At 43.1% G+C, this 19866-nt stretch overlaps 1 protein-coding gene across 2 annotated transcripts; it reads right to left on the bottom strand.

Moving 5' to 3' along the window:
- Nucleotides 1–4652: 4652 nt before the first annotated feature.
- Nucleotides 4653–17791, bottom strand: CRHBP (corticotropin releasing hormone binding protein). 2 transcript variants are annotated; one of them, XM_030846178.2, is made up of 7 exons: nucleotides 17267–17791; nucleotides 16855–16948; nucleotides 16429–16586; nucleotides 14795–15005; nucleotides 12933–13081; nucleotides 9027–9144; nucleotides 4653–5361 (listed from the first exon to the last, which is right to left on the bottom strand). In XM_030846178.2, exons 1-7 carry the CDS (start codon nucleotides 17384–17386, stop codon nucleotides 5204–5206), a joined length of 1008 nt encoding a protein of 335 aa, XP_030702038.1. In that variant the 5' UTR covers nucleotides 17387–17791; the 3' UTR covers nucleotides 4653–5203. The 2 variants fall into 2 exon arrangements, with proteins under 2 accessions (XP_030702038.1, XP_030702046.1); XM_030846186.2 differs by having other exon boundaries at nucleotides 17306–17786.
- Between the last annotated feature and the right edge of the window lie 2075 nt (nucleotides 17792–19866).

Here is a 19866-nt window from a genome sequence, read left to right as displayed (position 1 = left end):
CCTGAGCTGGTCGCAGGCAAAACTGAGGAAGTGCCACAAAGTTTATCTTTGACAACAGCCAACTCCATTGCAAGTTTTCTTTTTGCCTCCCCTGCAAACTCTCAGCAAGGTGGTGGTTTCATCAGTTCCTGGCTGGCCTTCCCAGTAGCCTCAATGGTACGTTCCTCTGAGTCTATCTTCTTCTCAGTACCTCATTGTCTTGATTTCACCCACCACAGTCTCCTTTATTCAAAGCTCACCTACCGATTCTATGTCATGTAATAATGATTAGTGAAACCTTGTATGGTCAAATTAATTACTGACTTGAAGTCACTTCTTTAACTAGTTACCTCTGTACGGTCTCAAGGTTTTAATGCAATAAAGTACTCATGAATTACTTGCTTAATTAAAAATACATCTTAAAGAAAAAAAGAACAAGAATTATGAGGGTGTGCATTTTGGTGCTATTTTCTGTCAAGCGGGTCTTTCACTGTCCCTCAAATCACACCACATAGGCAGCCATCTACTTTGCTTGGCGTGGCTGGCTTGATCACCTCTGAATCATTAATAGCACAGGACACATTTTTTTATACTTCAGAAAACTGGAGAGAGGAGGGGAGTTGGGAGGGGGGAGTCCATCTTCTTACTAGGAACCCCCAATACCTGATAACTGATCTAGTTACAAAAATCACAGTTCTGTCTAACTTAACCAGCTGTATGTCCTAGTATTGATATTAAGTCTTCTCCTTAAAGCACAAAACACTTCTCATTTTCCGTTTTTCAGCACAGAGGGATTGAGTACACTTGTTACCAAGAGCAAAACCCAGAGTCCAATTTGAAGACCCCGATTTTCACAACATTTTCAAACCCTCTAATCAAGCCTTCTTTCTCTTATCCATATTTTCTCTCTTGCCTCTCTGCTTTTTCTTTCTCTGTACAGTTTGTCGTAACACATGAAGAAAATACTTTTAAACGCAAAGAGAAAAATGGATGGTAATCTACTACAAATGACCTCTTAAAACTGAGACCATTCAGTCTGCTTCTTTGAACATACAAAATTGTTTCTCTCTTCTGAAATACTCCACAGCACAGAGATGAGTGTATTCAGATATAATTTCATGTGATTACCCCACAAGAAGAGCTCGTATCCACAACTCTCTATCAGGTCTTGTTAAGCACATAAGTGAACTGCCTTCAAGTAGACCCTGTCCATCAAATCTTTATTTTTCTTTCATGAAGAGTCTACCTTGCAGGCAAACTCTGGTAATGTTGCCTCCCTATTAAAATAGCAAGAAAGGAAAGTTTGAAGTTGGGAGAGATCTGGAAGAATCTTTTTTTTTTTAAATAAATTTATTTATTTTATTTATTTATTTTTGGCTGCATTGGGTCTTTGTTGCTGTGTGCGGGCTTTCTCTAGTTGTGGCGAGCAGGGGTTACTCTTCATTGTGGTGCGTGGGCTTCTCATTGTGGCAGCTTCTCTTGTTGTGGAGCACGGGCCCTGGGTACGCAGGCCTCAGTAGTTGTGGCACATGGGCTCAGTAGTTGTGGCTCACGGGCTCTAGAGCACAGGCTCAGTAGTTGCGGCGCACAGGCCCAGCTGCTCCGTGGCATGTGGGATCTTCCCAGACCAGGGCTCGAACCCGTATCCCCTGCATTGGCAGGCGGATTCTTAACCGCTGTGCCACCAGGGAAGTCCTGGAAGAATCTTTGTCACAAAAATTTGTCCTACGTCAAATATATTTCCTGAGGAAAAAAAAATCTACAAAGCAGGATCCAGGCTCCTTGCATCCTATGGCTCTGTCTCCTTGTATGAACTTGGAATCCTCTGTTAGAACCTCAGTATCTTACCAATACATGGGGGAAGAGAAAGAAAGTACAGAGGATCATATGAGGGTTGGGCATCATTTCTACCCACATTCCTTCAGTCAAAATTCAGTCACAGAACCAAACCTAACTGTAAGGGAGGTTGGAAAATGTAGTCTAGCTGCATACTTAGGAGGTAGAAGTATAACTTGTGGTGAACAAAATGCATTTCTACCTTATTCTCTTAACTGAAAGCAGCAGTGCCAGGAAGAGTTGAAGACATGATGATTTAGATACTGGGAGAAAGTCCAATATCATAGGCCGACCAATGTATTCCACACATCATAGGCTGGAAGACAGTGGCAGTAGAGGCAGGCTTAGAGGAGATAGAAAAGTGTCCAGAGGACGGGATGGGCACAGTGACATAAAACCTATGAGCAAACATACTCAGAATTTCAGACACGGAAGCGGCAGGAATTTGGGAATTCAGTGATCAGTAGTAGAGCTAAGTCACTCATTTAGTATTTAGAAAATATGGGGTTTGGAAGGGAGGATAAGATTAGGGTCAGATAAGAGCTAGGATGAAATAACCAAGAGCTAGGAATATTATAGAGATGGGGCCTGGGCACAAGGGTAGACAGTCAAGGCAGATCATTTGTGAAGTGACTCCTTCATAACCAGCATGGTGGACAAGAGCTGTTCAAATTCCTCCTGTCCAAGGTCAGCATTGGTCCTGGAGCAGTTCAGAGACTACAGATAGGGTCAGCTGGGAGGAGATGCACATGGGAACCGGCTAAGCCCTGCCATGATCTACCCTCAAATGTTACCAGTAACCTTACTCTGCTTCTGGGTCCCAGAAAACAACCCTAACTAACCCTATCTTCCTCACAATGTCCTGGGATGAAACAGGACAATTGAATCAGTACAAACCCTTCAGAGCATAAAGCAAATGCCCCTCTCAGAGTAGGGAGGACCTGGGACAGCATATTTGCTTACAAGTGAGAAATAATAATAAAAGTGACAGCTGACATATACAAGACACAGTTCTGGGGCTTTAAATACATTTAAACACTCAATCTTGCCAAAAATCTTTATTACTCCAATTTTACAGATTAAAAACTGAGCAATACAGACTTATGACTTGCTCAAGTAAGTGGCAGAGCTGGGATTCAAAGAGGTCTGGCTACAGAATCGATCACCTTAGTTACTATGCATACTGACTTTTTTAGAAAGTCAAATTTGGCCAAAATTTTTTTTTTTTTTGCGGTACGCGGGCCTCTCACTGTTGTGGCCTCTCTCGTTGCGGAGCACAGGCTCCGGACGCGCAGGCTCAGCGGCCATGGCTCACGGGCCCAGCTGCTCCGCGGCATGTGGGATCTTCCCGGACCGGGGCACAAACCCGTGTCCCCTGCATTGGCAGGAGGACTCTCAACCACTGCGCCACCAGGGAAGCCCTGGCCAAAATTTCATATCACATTTTGCTTGCTTAAAGGAGGTGTCAGCAAAGATACTTTCTTGCACTTCCCTCCAGAGATCTCATCTACCATTTTGTTTCCAGATAGCTGTCCTATCCTTTTGGAATGAAGACTGAGTCATGGATCTCCAAAGAATAAGTCACAGACTGTTCACTTCCTCTCAAAGAACATACACAAATATGCAATAACAAGCTCTGAAGTCTCGTATGTCACAAATAAATGACTGCAGAATAAGAAGAAACCTTAGGGACCAGAGTCCCACCCATTTTAGAGAAGAGAGGCTAAGTAGCTTGCAAAATGTCCCTTAGGAACAAAAGCAAGTTGTCCTAACTTCCATGGTAAAAATACTTGCCTCCTGACTTAAGACCACTTATTTTCTCTACTCAGCATAAGGGAATCATAAGGGTTAAGAACCAGAAACTTCAGATTGTGATATGTGACTGCATTAATTCTTTGGTTGCTAGAAAGACTATGAAAAAGATAAAAGGGTTCAACTACACAGAATTTATTTTCTATGAAATAAGAAATCCAGCATCTTATGTAACTAGTCAGGAATTATACAGCCATATGTTCAGACATTTATTCATTCATCCCAGCCTTTATCCCAGCATTTATCCATCTATCCATTCAGGCATTTATTCATTTATTTGCTAAAGTATCCACTCATTCCAAAATACCTACTGAGACAAAATTTGTCTCAATCCTGGGTTTTTTTTAGCACTTTCAGTCAACTATTTTTCTTTCTGCTTGGTTTTCAGATTTTGTTAACAAGCCCAGTGTATGGGATTCCAGTACATTCCATTATAAAATTATCTTAAATATGTTTGGGGAATCAGAATCAAGCCATTAATTATGGAACAGTTCGCAGCTTCCATCCATTAATTCAAAGTAAAGAGGACTATTCACTTAGGAGTATTTCCTTTGTTCCTCAGGGCCTCATTTTTGACCCCAAGGTGTCTTTTACAGACCACATGCTTGGTCTCAAGCCAAACGTGGACAAGGTTCAGTCAACAGTAAACTGCCTTCAGTACCAAAAAAGTACTCAGGTTTCTGCAAATTGTGTCTATGAGAGTTTAAGGCCTTTGTTGTCCCTGTTGAAAAGTACACTCTTTATTGTGACAAAGACATGTATTCTCAGTTTTCTTGGAGGACAGTGGAAGAGGGATCCCCATATCCTGCTTCCCTATCACCACCAACTGGTTAGTGTTGTTTGTTCAAACATTGCAATTTTACCTTCTGCCCTAAATAATCCTACTTAACGACCCAGGGTTCTTGGAGCTCTAAGAAGTCTAAAATGATTTAGTTCAGCATTTGATGCTGTACCACCTGAGAACATTATTTTCTGATGGTAATAAGGGAAGGAACTACTCAGGAAAACAAAGCAGGATGTTGACGTGCCAACATTCTGAATATGTTTATTCATGTTCGGATTTACGGATGCAAAGTGTTTTACATGCTACAAATGTCTGTTAAAAACAAGTTGTTACAAATCAATAAATAATACTAGCTACAAGTATTCTCTACTGTAAACAGAATAATAAGCAGAAAATAAATAGATGCAACTGCTTTGGTACACACGGACATGCGTTTTCTGTCATAAAACTGATAAGAGCACTAACATTTTTAGTTCTTTGTAGTATTTTCCCTTGAGATACAAGTTTTCATTGCACTCGTCTTACCAGTTCAGGTTGGTAGCATATCAAAGAATTACTGGAAACTGGTTTTCTACTGGGGTCGGGGAGAGGGCTTATTTTCTGCCACGTGGTCATTTATATCTTACAAATGAAAAAGAAGCAAGGTACAAAAATTAGTGTGTGTGATATGTGCTCAAGGTTGGGAATACTGATTTGTATGAAAGGTTCTTAACCAGCTGCTCATCAAAATCATATATAACGGCCATTAAAAACTCCCTTAGCTAGCAGCATGGAAATCACTGGCTTGGTTCTTCAAAGAGTAGACAAACAGAATTCCTGGATACTGTTTCCATTCGGGTTTTCCAGTTCGTATGGTTCCAGCTGGCGGTATTCAAAAGTCACACGATTTACATGTCTTCCGCTGGAGACCATGCGCAACACGGTGTTGTCACAGCCAATTTTCATCTGGGCTATAATTCACGGAAAAAGTAAAAGTTTCCCAGCAGGTTAGAAAGGACACAGTCAAACCATTTCTGTCCACGAGATCATTTAAACACGAAGAAAGCAAGGGAATGTAGCGTCCTCTCACGTACTCAAACCAAGCATCTGCCATCAGGCGAAACGTGTTTGTTCTCATTCTTATAATGTACAGCTGACCTTGAACGACGTGGGGGGTGCGTGGGGCATTAGGGGTGAGGACCCTCCCCACAGGCGAAAATCTGCCTATAATTTATAGTCTTCCCTCCAGAGCCACGGTTCCTCCAGATCCGAGGTTCCACATTCTCGGGTTCAACCAACCTAGGATCGTGTAGTACTGTCGTATCTACTATTGAAAAAACTCCGCCTATAAGTGGGCCCCCGCAGTTCAAACCACTGTTGTTCAAGGGTCAACTGTATAATTAATTGTAGAATAGTGAAATTAAGCTCAGCCTTTCTCCTCATGTGCAAGAACACTGTTAGGCAAACAAAACTGGCTGCAAAGAGGTAAGAAGATATCTCCTTGTGCTTTTTATGTTCTCTTACCTGCAAAGCTTTGGTGGTGAAGGCAGAGGAAGGCAAGCATCCGACCTGCTGCACCTTTGCTCTAGTTGTGTCCTGGGGGGCGGGGGGGGGGGGGGGGGCGGGCAGTGCCGCCCTCTAGGGACAGGTTGGGAATTTGCAGAGGCAGGTTTTGGTTATATCTGGGGGTGCGAGTGGCACTTAGTGGGCAGGGCTGAAGGATGGAGTGTATTGCGGGACATTTATGTAGACTAAAAATATCACCTATTTATTATTTTCTGAGCCTCAGTAATAATTCTGTTTTACATATAAACAAAAATATCATTTGCGTGGTTTAGACATACACTAAGTATACTCATTTTTGTTCTATTGTTCACCTGTATTTTTATCTCTAATTTTTTTCTGTACTTCTTATATGGAATGGCTTTTGATATCCTTACTTTTCTTAAATCCAATCTTATTCATTATTTTAATAAGCATCTGGCAACAGTTATGTATCTTCTAGTACAGATGTGCCTGAGCAGTTATATACTGAAACTGTGTGTGTGTTTAAGGCATTCTTCAAAAATCTTTTTTCAGGTTTATTGAGGTATAGTTGCCAGAAATTGTATATATTTAAGGTGGACAACATGATGGTTTTATATAAATATACATTGTGAAATGATCACCATAATCGAGCTAATCAACATTCATTACCTCACAGTTACCTTTTTTTTTTCTTTTCATTCCCCACTCCCCTCCCTTCTAGCAACCATCTGTTTGTTCTCTGTACCTGTTTCTGTTTTGTGAAACTCAGCATTTTTATTAAAAATTACTTTTGTTTTATTTCTTCCGCCTCAATCTGGTTCCTGAGGCAAGATTTATCTGCCCTACAATAATCCTTTCTGCTGTTTTAATTTTCTCAATCTTTTTTTCCCCACGTTGTCTCTATAAGGCCTAAATTCTGAGAAATGTTATTAACCTTGTATAACAGGTACTTCACAAACATGCACCTGGGTTTAAATGAAGTAAAACAGCCAGATAGAGTTATTTAGGTAAAAGTCAATTTGGAGACATAATAAATATAAACCCTATAATTATTTTAATATAAGCACCAGGGAATCTAGACTAAGCTTCTGTGAGGAAGTCCAGAGTTAATTTTTTAAAGTTTTTAAAATAAATTCATTTATTTTTGGCTGTGTTGGGTCTTCCTTTCAGTGCACGGACTTCTCACTGCGGTGGCTTCTCTTGTTGTGGAGCACAGCTCCAGGCATGCAGGCTTCAGTAGTTGTGGCACGTGGGCTCAGAAGTTGTAGCTCGCTGGCTCTAGAGCGCAGGCTCAGTAGTTGTGGTGCACAGGCTTAGTTGCTCTGCAGCATGTGGGATCTTCCCGGACCAGGGCTCGAACCCGTGTCCCCTGCATTGGCAGGTGGATTCTTAACCACTGCGCCACCAGGGAAGTCCCTAATTTTCTTTAAGTTGTTTGCAAGGCCATTCTTTTCTGATCTTACTCTGAACTTTAATCTACATAACGTGACTTATTTCCTTTAGTTAATGCGCATATCATTTATTATTTGACATAATTCCTAATACAATCCATTGTAAAGGGCAGGATACCTAAGAGTTCTTCATTGTCTGAACGACTTAAGAGGGGCTCATGAAAACATGGTGAATTCAAGAAAAAAGTGAAGTCTAAAATGAACCAGTGAGTCAGATAATTCAAGCCTTCACATTATCTTAAGATGGGTTTCAATTATCTAAATAATACAGGCAAAAGTGGGTTTTTGGCCTTAGCCACACCCTTTGAAATCAAGTCATATAATTCATGCACCAAAATTACTATGGCTTCAACTATCTAAATTTTAAGGCATGAGTGTGCTTCAGTTCTTAATCTAATCTTTTTACCCAGCTCAAACGCAGCTCCTCACAGGTGCTCTCCATCAGCCTGGAAGGATCCAGTGCCTCTGAGAGCACACACAAAGGGAGAGAAGCCATGATGCACTGGTTTAAACCAGGGCTCAAGTGTAAATTAGTATAAACTAACCCTCAAGCTTTTAGCAAAGTGGGTTTTTAGAAATCTTTTCCCTTGACCTGTGTACATTAATTCTATTTCAGAGAGATTTTGTTTATTAAGTTCCCAGCATTAGCTCAGAGAGAGAAAATACTGGTTGGCAGACCTGGCTTTAATTAAAACTGGTAACAGCTGATCAAAAGGCTGTCTGACTTGCAGCTTCATTATTTAGTTGGTTAGTGATGTGTGCTTAAAAAGAGGAAGGGGGCTATGGTAAGGGATGAAAGGCTGTTCTTCTGTTTGACTTCTGTCTCTTAAAAGATAATCACTGGTTCCTGCATCAGAAGTACAGATACAGGAGTGACCTTTACAGAAATGTTTTATGTAACCCTCTCCCCCAACACTTGGATTTCGTTAATTAATTTGGTCACTAGTCAGCAATTCCCACCCTCCTCACCCCACCCGAGCATAATCAAATGGAAAAGCTGCACTGATCTTTAACAAAGAAGACCTGATTCTGTTTGGCGAGAACCAGGTCTTTTATTACCCGTGACCACTTTTAGATCTCAGAATTTACCTCTGTTTTGCAGTGGTCTTTCAGAGGCTGGTGTTGCTGCTAGAAGTTGGGGACGTTCAGCAGTTCTGAGATTTCTAATAAAGCGTATCACCTTCTAATGTATCAATATTTACTATGAGTAATACACACACATATACATATGTATGGTAAAGTTATTTAGCTATTACTTCATTTTTATACTATTACTAATTGACGATACATCCACTATTTGAACAACGGTTTTCAGTCAGTAAAATCTTTAGTCTCGAGAGGAGGAAAGCAGGGACCTTCAAGAAGGTGGACAGAGCACAGAACCAAAAAGCTTTGTCTTTTTCATAGTCGTACTTAGGGCAAACCTTAAACACGCAACCTTGTTACTTCATAAGTTTTTCTCCCAGTGTCAGATATTGTGGTCATGCATTCTTGATACTGTGCTTAGGCTCAAATGCAAAACCCTCACAGTTGCTCAATGTGCAAAATCGAAGTTTTTTTGGTGGAACTTGCCCTCCCACGTATAAAAACTTTGAGGCATTTTATTTAAGGAAACAATCTTAATAGGCACATAAATAATAATCAAAGAAATATCTTACCAGGGCCGTGAAAAGGATAGCAGAGATCAGCTAAAGGCATCATCTTGGAAGGGTCGAGTCCAGTTCCTCCCAGCAGCTCCACAAAATCTCCTATTCCCACACAACCTGCTGAGGACTTCTAAGAGAATAAAGCAGCAGAGGAAGATGTGTTTAAACCAATTAAGGAAGTCAAACCATTGGACCAATGGCAAGTTGGTGAATTCAGTCAGCTGTAGACATCCTGGCAGCGCCATTTAATTTAACATCCAGGACTCTGGGAAGTAAGACTTTTTAAAGAAAAAAAAAAATCATAGTAATTGCTTTTCTAAATCGGTTGAGTAATCATTTTAAAAAATGTATGTGCATTTAAAAAACATTTTTTTATAAGCTCAAGGACTAGAATGATGAAACTGGAATCTGTAAACTCCATATACAATATATGAAAATTGAATCTGAAAATGCTTTGCTTTTTAAATCATTTGGACATACACAATGAATTATTTGAATTTCTTCATGCATGCAGTCAGAGTTTTGTTTTTTTTTTTGCGGAATGCGGCCCTCTCACTGCTGCGGCCTCTCCCGCTGCGGAGCACAGGCTCCGGATGCGCAGGCTCAGCGGCCATGGCTCACGGGCCCAGCCGAGAGGCACGTGGGATCCTCCCGGACCGGGGCACGAACCCGCGTCCCCTGCATCGGCAGGCGGACTCTCAACCACTGTGCCACCAGGGAAGCCCTTTCCTCTTCTTTATAAAAGACTTTTTCTGCTATTGAGACAATTCTTATCCTTTCTACTGATAAGGATTTAGACTAGTTATAGGAATATTAAAAAAAGAAAAGACCCCTCATTTGGGGCTCAAATTAGCTAGAGTTACCATCAACTTTCTCCTTCCAACTAAAATAAACTTATTTCAAGCTACTCAAAATAAGTGTGTAGTCTTAAGACTTTGTGTGATGCACTGTAACCACCTTTTTCTGCTTCCCTTCATCTTTTCCACACTGTGTCATCCACGGCAATTCCTGGGCTTCACTTTCCCACGCAAACAAAGCAGGCCCCCTCTCAGCCCCAAATGTCACCGTTTGGGCCACCCGTTTCCCGCGATCAGGGCTGGCCTTGTGATCGTGCCACCCGCGCCCACAGGGCTCACACTTACAAGGCCTAGTGCTTGGTTTAATGCTCTGCTGTCACCATTTTGAAATTCCTAATCATTTAAAAATAAGGCCCCTGTATTTTCATTTTTTACTGTCCCCCCACAAATTATACAGCCAGTTTTGCCCGTGATCCTCTTCTTCATGAGACGTAGCCATCAAGAGATCTAGCGGAATGTGGCAAGGTGCTTAGAAGCTAAACAGATAGACCACGCTCCATAGGGACCAAAATCTAAAACAGAGAATGTAAAACACACACATACATCAGCGCACACAGTCCCACATTTGGAAGATATTGAAATGCAGCTGGAACTAAACAACCAATAGAAGATAACACAACAGCAACTCTTTGACTAATGAAAGGAAGCAGGTGTGGGTATATATATTTAAAGCACCTACTCTGTCCTGGGTTCTATGCTTAGGTATTTTACACGTAATTTCATCAATGATGAAATAGAAGGTTAGTTAGCCCCACTGTGTACAGGGCTCATTTTCTTGTAGGAACAGCTGAATAAGCCATTTAGAGGTAAAGGGAAAAATATGTAATTGCCTTTCCCTTGAGTAGAGGGTGTCCAGGGGGAACATGTCTTAGACTAAACATTCCACCTGGTTCTGTAGTTTCCAAATTTCACAGGAGGAGGTGAAGGGGGAAAGGCAGGCTCAGGAGAAAGAAATGGGAAATAAGAAGTTGGGAAGAAATGGCAGCTAAAATGAAGGGAACAAAACCAAGAAACAAGGAGGTTGGGAGCACGTACTTTTTGGCGTTCAGTGACTTTCCTCTCCTCTTTCCAAACCTCTCAGCTGTTCTTATAAACAACGGCAGAAGCTGAGCTGTGTAGGGACCTCTGGGGTTCAGCTCCTCAACAGTAACCCCCAAGATTTCTTTGTTGACGTTCTATCTCCCTGGACCAAGTCACTCTCATCTCTTGCCTAGACTATGACAATGGCCTTTTAGGGGCACTGCTGCACCACTCTGGCCCCTACAGCCCATTCATCATCATTCATGGAAGCCAGAATGACCTTTAGGTAACCGTCTCCTTCCCATCGTGGACTTTGTCAATTACTTTGGTCATGAGGCCAGCAATTCCCAATCACTCTCACCCCACCTGAGCATAATCAAATGGATTATGTCACTTTCCTGCCTGAACCCCTTTGGTGGTTTCCCACTGAAAATAAACTCAAACTCTGTAATATTACCCGCTGGGCTCTCCACCCCCTGGCCCTGCCTGTCTGCCTGATGCTGTATGATACCACTCCCCCTCTACTTTTCCTTCTTTCCATTTCTAGAACTCAGCAAGCCCATTCCTGCCTCTGAGCCTCTGCACTACTGTTGCTCTGTTCCCAGCTCTTCCTGTGGCTGCTGGCTCCTTCTTACCTATCACTGAAATCTCACTTTAAATGTCTCCTTCTCAAAAGATTTCTTTCTTGACCATCTCATCTCAAGTAGCTGCCTGCCCCTCACTCTACCCCCTTGTCCCCAGCCACCACTCTGCTTCATTTTCTGTAGGGCACTCACCACTATTTGAAATACATTATACTTTTGCCTGTCTCATCCCACTAGAATACAGGTTCTATGTGAGTAGGACCTGTTTTGTTCGTTGCTAATTTCCTGCATCTAGAAGAATGCCTTGCACGTGGTAAGCACTCAAAGAATATTTCGTAAAGCAATAGATACCTAGAACACTGCAGACTTCACATTTTTTTAAGTGGTAAGCACAAAGTATACTCCTCGTAGCCAAAGATAACTATGGTAAGCACAAAGTATACTCCTCGTAGCCAAAGATAACTAAAGTGCAGATCTCTCAATCTATCACACTTGCCACCTTCTATATTAAACATCAAGAATGACATACAAAAAATCTCAAGCCTATAGGGCTAAACCAAAGACATCCACTTATCCTGGCCTTTATCAAAGGATTATTCTTCCACTAAGGTTCAACTTTAAAAAATAGGCACTGGCCTATGAAGTTAGGGCTTAAATGAAATTGGATTTACTGCTTTTCTCAGCCCTAATCCTATTTATTTGGTTTTCACTGCAATCTTTCTGATTAGGAAGTATGACTATCTTGGATGCCAGCAAATGCATGAGCTGTCTTAACCTAGGCATATGAGAACATAAAAGGAAATGAGGATGACTCAAAGGAAACAAGCTACCAGTGCAAATAAATGTGGCCAAGCTCAGCACTAATCGTAAAATCCGTACAGAAGTTCATGGGGGAAGACGTTGATGGGGAGTCTCAACTAATGTTTTGTTGCAAAATGTATGGAATTCAATGTAATGCGAGAAAACGCTTCAAAACTTTACTGTATTTTGCAATATAAAAATCCAGTTTTGTATTTTATGCTATGCTTAGCATTCCTGCATAACACAGTCTGTCAATGAGATACTTCCTTCATGTCAAAAGAAAAGTCCAATAATCAGAAAAACAGCTGTGGAGATGACTCACACTAGGTTCTGCTAGGAGATAATTTTTGTAAAAGAGGCAAGTACAAGAGAGTTCAATTGTAATTATATGTCACAACTCTGCCAACTGAAAGCATTTCTAACATCACAAGAAAAGTATTCAAGTAGTCAGAAGAGGCACCTGAGTATGCAACTGGCAGTATAACGGAAATAGAAGAGGAGTTTATTAAAGCAGCGGAGGCAGGCTCGTGTGAGTTCTAACCGCCAAACAGAAGGACGTACTACACCAGTTCATCCACATCTGCCCTGTATAGTTACTTTGGCTCTGAGAAAGCTGAGGTCTTAGGAAGTGACTGGGAAGCAAGTAAGCAACTCACCTTTAATTGCAGACCATTTAAGTGTCCCAGGGTGAGATCAGATATTTTGATCACCACAGGATAAATGATGGAGAAGCTGCAGTTGCGATGCTTATGTGGCACGACCAGAGTAAACCTTCCATTTGGGGTCTGGGAGATGACATTGCAGGCTTTGTAGAAAAACAAAATCACATTTTCACTGCTTGGTATGCTGGGCTTTTATAGAAATTTATCTCATCCTTATTCTAAGCTCCTATTCATGGTCTAGGGGCTTGTGGCCCAGAAGAGAGTACTTATCACAAAGGTGATTTGGAGAAAGGAAGGAGTTGGGGAATAAAAAGCACCACTGATGTATGGACATTGTCAGGAGGCCCTGGCTGCAAGGGGACTTCTGATCGTAATCTCAGGGGGTCACCTTGTTTATAACACTCACAAGACATAAATTAATAACCAACCAAACAATACTAGCTGGTAGAAGTTCTAGGAACACTTCATTAACTAGGGTCCAAGTTCAAGCTGGGAGTCTGGAAGAATCAAGGCTTAAAGGTAAGGCCAGAACTCAAACCCTGTCTGTCTGAAACCTTTATTAACTGAACTTGGAGCTACATGTTACTTTTGAGATAATAAAGTGAAGAAACATTAAACTAGTTACAAAGTGGGCCGAGAAAAATACAAAGCAGGCTTATGTCTGATAAATATTTCCTGGGTGTTAAGTGATAAGTTGACTAATAGGTAAATTTTAAATGTTTATCTACTCCCAAGTCTTTCTGAAATTTTGTTTTGTATCTCAAGACTAGACTTACAATAAATTTATTCTTCTAGCTATGAAACTAGAAGCATCAGAGTTTGTACTTTTTTTGGCCAGTTATGGGACAAAAGTTTCTGATTGATCAGACTATGTCAGAACTACCTTTTGCTTCCATCTTATATCTTTAATTACACTTAATTTCAAAAAGAACTGAAATTCCTTGATGATTCTAGAAGGTTTCTGATCTCTAAGCAAACAGGATATAGGAGAAACAGTTCATGTTGTCCTCTAGTGTTATTCTCCTCCAGTCCTCAGAAACAGCCATTTTGGGGGGCTTCTTTCAAAAAGCTTTTTTTTTTGTTTTTTAAAAACAAAATTTGGGAGATCAGTCCGTACATTATTTTTTGGCAGATTAGGTAGGCCCCATTCTTCAACCACATGAACTGTTAATAATACTATTGTATACAACCAAAAATGAATGTTTTCCTGATTTTTTAATAAACATTTTCCTCTTAATGGGGAAGAAATAATAAACAGATGAATGAACTCATTCTGATTAAGATAATGTGTTTTAGGCCTGGGCTATTCAGCTTTATAGCATCTATTTGTGTATCCACCAGAAATGAACTAAATTAGAGCAATGGGTTCAGACTCAGAAGGCAATGTTGAGGTCCTCTGGTCCAGCCTTCTGCTCAGGGCATGAAATCTGTCTACACATCCCAGATATGTAGTCTTTCAGCCTTCACCTAAATATCTGTAGGACTGCAATTTCATATCTGATCCCTCAAGCTTATCGAGATCAATGGAATGACTTGGAGGGATTAAAGTTTGTCACTGAATACATTGTAGTAGCTCAGGAGATCAGAATAAGACTGGAGAAAAAATAGAATTCCAGCCATCATAAATTAGTATCTTACCTAGCCTGGTAAATAAATTAAAAACTGCTTTGATTTTCATAATAATGAACTGGAAATATCCTTTAGGTCATTTCTAATTACAAAAGAATTTCCATTCAAATCCTTCCTCACTTCAAATTTCTTAAGTCTGTGCAGTGATGCTACCTTTGAAAAGCATAACTGACACTCTCTCCCCCCAAGTCCTGCCTTCCAACTAAGAAGACATTTAGTCCACTTACGAAAGAGGTTAGGATCTGTCTTTATGGTTAATGTGAACCCATTTCCTGGTTCATGGACCCGGAAGAAGATCATGGCCACGTTCTGGGAGGATCTGATGCTCCTTCTGCTAAGACCACTCTCACAGAAATCTATGTACCGCTCAGTCATGGGGAGAGGGTGATCCTGGGAACTGGGGAACTTCTCCCCCTTGAGAATCCAACCATCAAATACCTTCCAACAAAAAATACAGACAAAGATGATCACTTTCATCAACTCCTGAAGTCACAGGTGTGTTGAAAAGGGGGAAAAGGTTATCCAGCCACGGGCCTTCGGTCATAAGTGAGGAATAGACAGCCCACACCCCCCTGCACCCCCCTTCTATTTGTATATATTTTGACTGTGAGGGTTGTTTGCAAGTCGCATTATTATTTAATTATTGCTTTTTTCCCCTTTATAAACTCTAACATTTCCAAAGTAAATAAACTTTCTTATACTTTATCATTTCAGCCACCTTGGTAAATGAAACTACAGACGATATACATTTTTGTGTTGGTCATATTTTCCACACATCCTACCTTCAGAAGAATTCCACAGGAACATAATTTGGGTTTCAGTTTTTCTCTTTCCTCATTAAAATATGAACAAAATTTCTCAAAAATAGCAAGAGGAAAAACTGGGGCAGCAACTTTACCTACCTGCCGATGGTTATACACACCCATTTTCCTCATTTTTTTTACTCTTATCACATATTAAAATATCAAGAACTACTTTAACACTTAGACGATAATGGCTGGTATGCAAGTTTGGAATTTTTTCCTTCACTTGTGGAAGTTTGTAGTTGGCTGGACAAAAGGTCAGAGTCTACTGACTTTACTCTTAAAATCACCACAGGTCTCCAATTTAATGAGTCCAACCTAGTTCACGTTAGTAAAATTACCAGCTACAAATTATTTCACCAGATCAGTCCTCTTCTATGACGTTTGACAGGTTCCAAAATAATTCCACTTTGGGATTTTAATCATATTCATTTTAACTGTACTGGAGAAGTCCAGCATCCATCCCAAGCTGACCCGTTAGACTCATGGAGAACGGGGAGTGGGGACTTTTCCGCGCCTCCCACCTGCCTCAGACTAGATTCCTTCTCAGCAACCTTCCCTGCAGCCAGTGCCCTTCTGCGCCAAAATCAGGTCACCCAGGCATTGAAGACAGCGTCTGGGAGCCTGAAACAGCTCCACAGAGAAAGGGACCAGCAGGAGCAAGGCGGGCTCAGATCTCAGACATGTGAGGTCGCCTTCTAATCAGGACCTCGGGTTCGGCGGACCCGAGGGCTCGTACTAGTTGGTTTGTACCCCTTTTCACCTGCTCCCCATTGCAACACAGTGGTTCGCGCCACGAGTTCTAGTCTTTGGAAGCGCCCGGGACCGAGAGCGCACAGGGATGAATTTAAACCACTGCAAGACCAAGGCACTCGCCCTTCTGGGAGTGGGGCGAGGTACACGCTGCGCGGGGGTCCCGGACTGCGCCTCTCCCACTCCTGCACCACCGGAGCATCTAATTACGAGCGTCGCCGGCTCTCCACGCTAGGGCGCAGCGTCCTGGCCATGACCCCTCCCTTGCCCCGCGGCTGGGGCTGCGCCTGGCGGGGGCGCCTCACCTTCAGGAAGTCCCCGCTCTCACAGTCGATGGAGACCAGTTCGTAGTGGATGGTGATAAACTCCTCGGGCTCTGCGATGAAGAAGGCGGCGCAGTGCAGCTGAGGCCGGTCGGCGGTGAAGGTGAACTGGCCCTGGAGGCTCAGCATGTCCAGGCACCCTGGGGGGCGGGGGGGGAGGGCAGCGGGATTGGGGGTCCCGGGTTGCAGCCACTGTGGCGGCACCCGGGCAGCCCCTCTCCGCTCGCGCCCTGACTCCCAGCTTCGGCTGCGCCCCGCTCCCGCGCTCCGGGTGCGTCACCCCATCTCGCCCCAGTGCGACTCCTCGGACTGACCCTTAGCCATGGGAATTGCGCCCCCCGCGGTCCTCAACAATCCCCACCTCCCCGCTGCCCGCGGACGGACGCCAGCCAGGCAGCCCCGACTCACGCATAGCGCGGCGGTACAGCTGCTCCCCCGGCAGCTCCCGCTTCAGGTTGGCGCTGAAGAGTAGGAAAGGGTCGTAGTCCACAGCTTCCCGCAGCTGGCCAGGAAAATCAGTCAGTCCGCAAAAGTTCAAGGAGGGGGAAGGGGGACCAGAAGCAAGGCACCCTCCCTGCCCCGCGGCAAAGAGAATAAAGTGACCGGGTCAATGTCTCCCGGGTCCGGAGAAGACGGGAAGGTTTAGACCTTTCCCATCAGACCAGGGTATGCCCAGGGACCAGAGGGAAGGAGGAAGAGGCAGGGAGGAAGACCCAGGGGAAACCAGAGGAGAGGGGACACAGTAAATGGGAAGAAAGAGCTAACCAAAACATGTCTGAGAGCAGAGGCAGCCTGCCCACCCCCAAGGCTGGACACTCACCACAGGAAGGTGTGATGGGTCAACCGGGTAATCGCTCACCTCCAGGTACCGGCTCTCCCCTCTTAGAGCCATCAGGCAGATCAGAATGAAGTGACACTGAAGTTTGAAAGTGGGAGCCATGCCGGCCTTGCCTCTGCAGCTGGTGCTTTCTGCTCCGCAGGTCTGGGCTTTGCTTCCCACGCGCTCCCCCAGGCTGAGAGCTAGAAGCTGGTAGGGTCCCTTTGCGGGTCTCTTTTATAGAGCAGTGAGGAGGGGAGGCTCTCTGCCCCTTAACTGATCTGAGCTCAGTAACCATGGGTTACTCTGTCTCAGTGACAAAGTGCTTGGTGATGACGAGGGTCCAGCTCTCAGCTGCAAACTTTCCGAGTGGTCCAGCGTTATTCACCGAGAATGATTTCAGACACTTACAACTTAGTGAATTAAAGTGTGAGAGAAAGAATGAAGCAAGGATAGAGAATAAGGGACGGCATTTTACTTGGTCGGCCACATGCTGAATTATCCTCTCCCATGGACATGCAGGGAATTTTTGGTTTTGCAAAGCCAAGTGACAGTGTTACCCACAGGCATAAAATACCCAAACACACACAACCTTATCATACAGACTTGTCACATAACCTTAAATGGAGCCATGTTGGAAATTGTCAGAGAATATAGTATTCATGCAATTGCTCATGCCTCTCAGGAAGAAACTTGAGGCATTTTCAGCTCCAAAGAGAAGCTGATTTCGCAGACTATGGCAATCATGTAATTCAAGCTTTCTTTCTGTCCCTTGGTCTTTGCTTTATCCTGGTCCAGTTTCTTGTAAGCTTTTCCTTAATAGAAAGCTAACTGTGGAGTCCATGGACTCCTGGATTTCAGCTGAGCTCTGTCACATAGCCTGAATGTATATAGGATGGACACACTCCTGGGCCAGCTAACCGTGGCCATGACCTTAACATCCATCTGAACCACTGAAAGATGGCGTCATTCCATTTCACGCCTTCGAACACCTGGATCACTTTCATACTCTGGTAGAAGGACCTGCTGAGAAGCTCTATTAAAACAGCTCATCGTCAAATTTCCAGGGCTAAACAAATGACTTAGAGATGCAGGAATAAGTTAACCTTATCTTTGCTGATTAGATGAGAAGAGAATTGCTTCTCCTTTATGTCCAAAACTGTGGGAAATATGAAGATCTCCACTTTCAGTTTTCCCACCCCTCTCCAATCTCTGTGCTGAGCAAGGCCACTACAAATCCTAAAAAAAATCATGTTTTTACTTCTGCCTGACAGAAAACATGGTTACTACCCATAGCTTTCTTTACTATTAAAATTATTCCAGGGCTTCCCTGGTGGCGCAGTGGTTGAGAGTCCGCCTGCCGATGCAGGGGACACAGGTTCGTGCCCCGGTCCGGGAAGATCCCACATGCCACGGAGCGGTTGGGCCCGTGAGCCACGGCTGCTGGGCCTGCGCGTCCGGAGCCTGTGCTCCGCAACGGGAGAGGCCACAGCAGTGAGAGGCCCGTGTGCCGCCAAAAAAAAAAAAAATTATTCCAAATAATAAGACCATCATATAGGGTTTTGACTCAAGGAAATAGTTCCATATTTAGTTTATAAATACTCAGAATGAAGCAGCCATTTGTCTAGTGGTGTCAGAACTTGATATTTTCATATTTAAGACAATTCTGAGCTCTGAAGGAGCTGCCTCTTAATTGTTTAACCTGAAGGCCTTCCTACCATAGTCCAACTTTGTAAACAGTCCTCAGACCACAGACAGCATGAGAGGAGAGGGCACCCAAATGTCATAAACACTGGCCACTATGTCCTTCTCCCCACCCTGGGACTCTTTGGATGTCTGAATTTTAGAGAGGGTATAAAGAAACCTGAGAGGAATAAAAAAAAAGAGAAAAACAAATGGCTTAACCTCAACTGCACACATGCCAGGCCTGTCTCCAGAAAGAGCTGGGGAAACACGATGACAGAGGGGTAACATACTATTTTACGAAACAATCCACAAACTATGGTAGAAAAAGAATTTCATTCCTACCAAATCCTAGGTGGGGATATTCATGTGTTATTTTCACCAGTTTGGCAAATATCTACTAAGTCAGTGGAAACCGTGTTTTGTTTTGTTTTGTTTTGTTTAAATAAGAGTAACTAAAGGATGAAAATTAGAACCTATAGGGGAATAACAAGAAGATGGAGCTGGAGGACAAAGAGAAGAAGGTAGCCATTCTCTGTGAGCCGAAGTATTAAAAATGGGTGAGAGCGGGCTTCCCTGGTGGCGCAGTGGTTGAGAGTCCACCTGACGATGCAGGGGACACGGGTTCGTGCCCCGGTCCGGGAAGATCCCTTATGCCACGGAGCGGCTGGGCCCGTGAGCCATGGCTGCTGAGCCTGCGCGTCCGGAGCCTGTGCTCCGCAATGGGAGAGGCCACAACAGTGAGAGGCACGCGTACCGAGGGGAAAAAAAAAAAAAATGGGTGAGAGCAATGGAAGAGCCATTTGGATTAGACAGAAGAAAAAGTTTCTGGACAGTAACTAGGTCTATGTCTGAAGAAAAATTATTTTCATGGACCAATTTAGTCATTGAAACAATTAGCTTAATATTGTTTAACCAAA

Source organism: Globicephala melas, chromosome 3, assembly GCF_963455315.2.
Source record: "Globicephala melas chromosome 3, mGloMel1.2, whole genome shotgun sequence".
Lineage (NCBI taxonomy): Eukaryota > Metazoa > Chordata > Mammalia > Artiodactyla > Delphinidae > Globicephala > Globicephala melas.
Note: the sequence above shows the minus strand (reverse complement) of the source record. Positions and strands in the feature narration are given on the sequence as shown.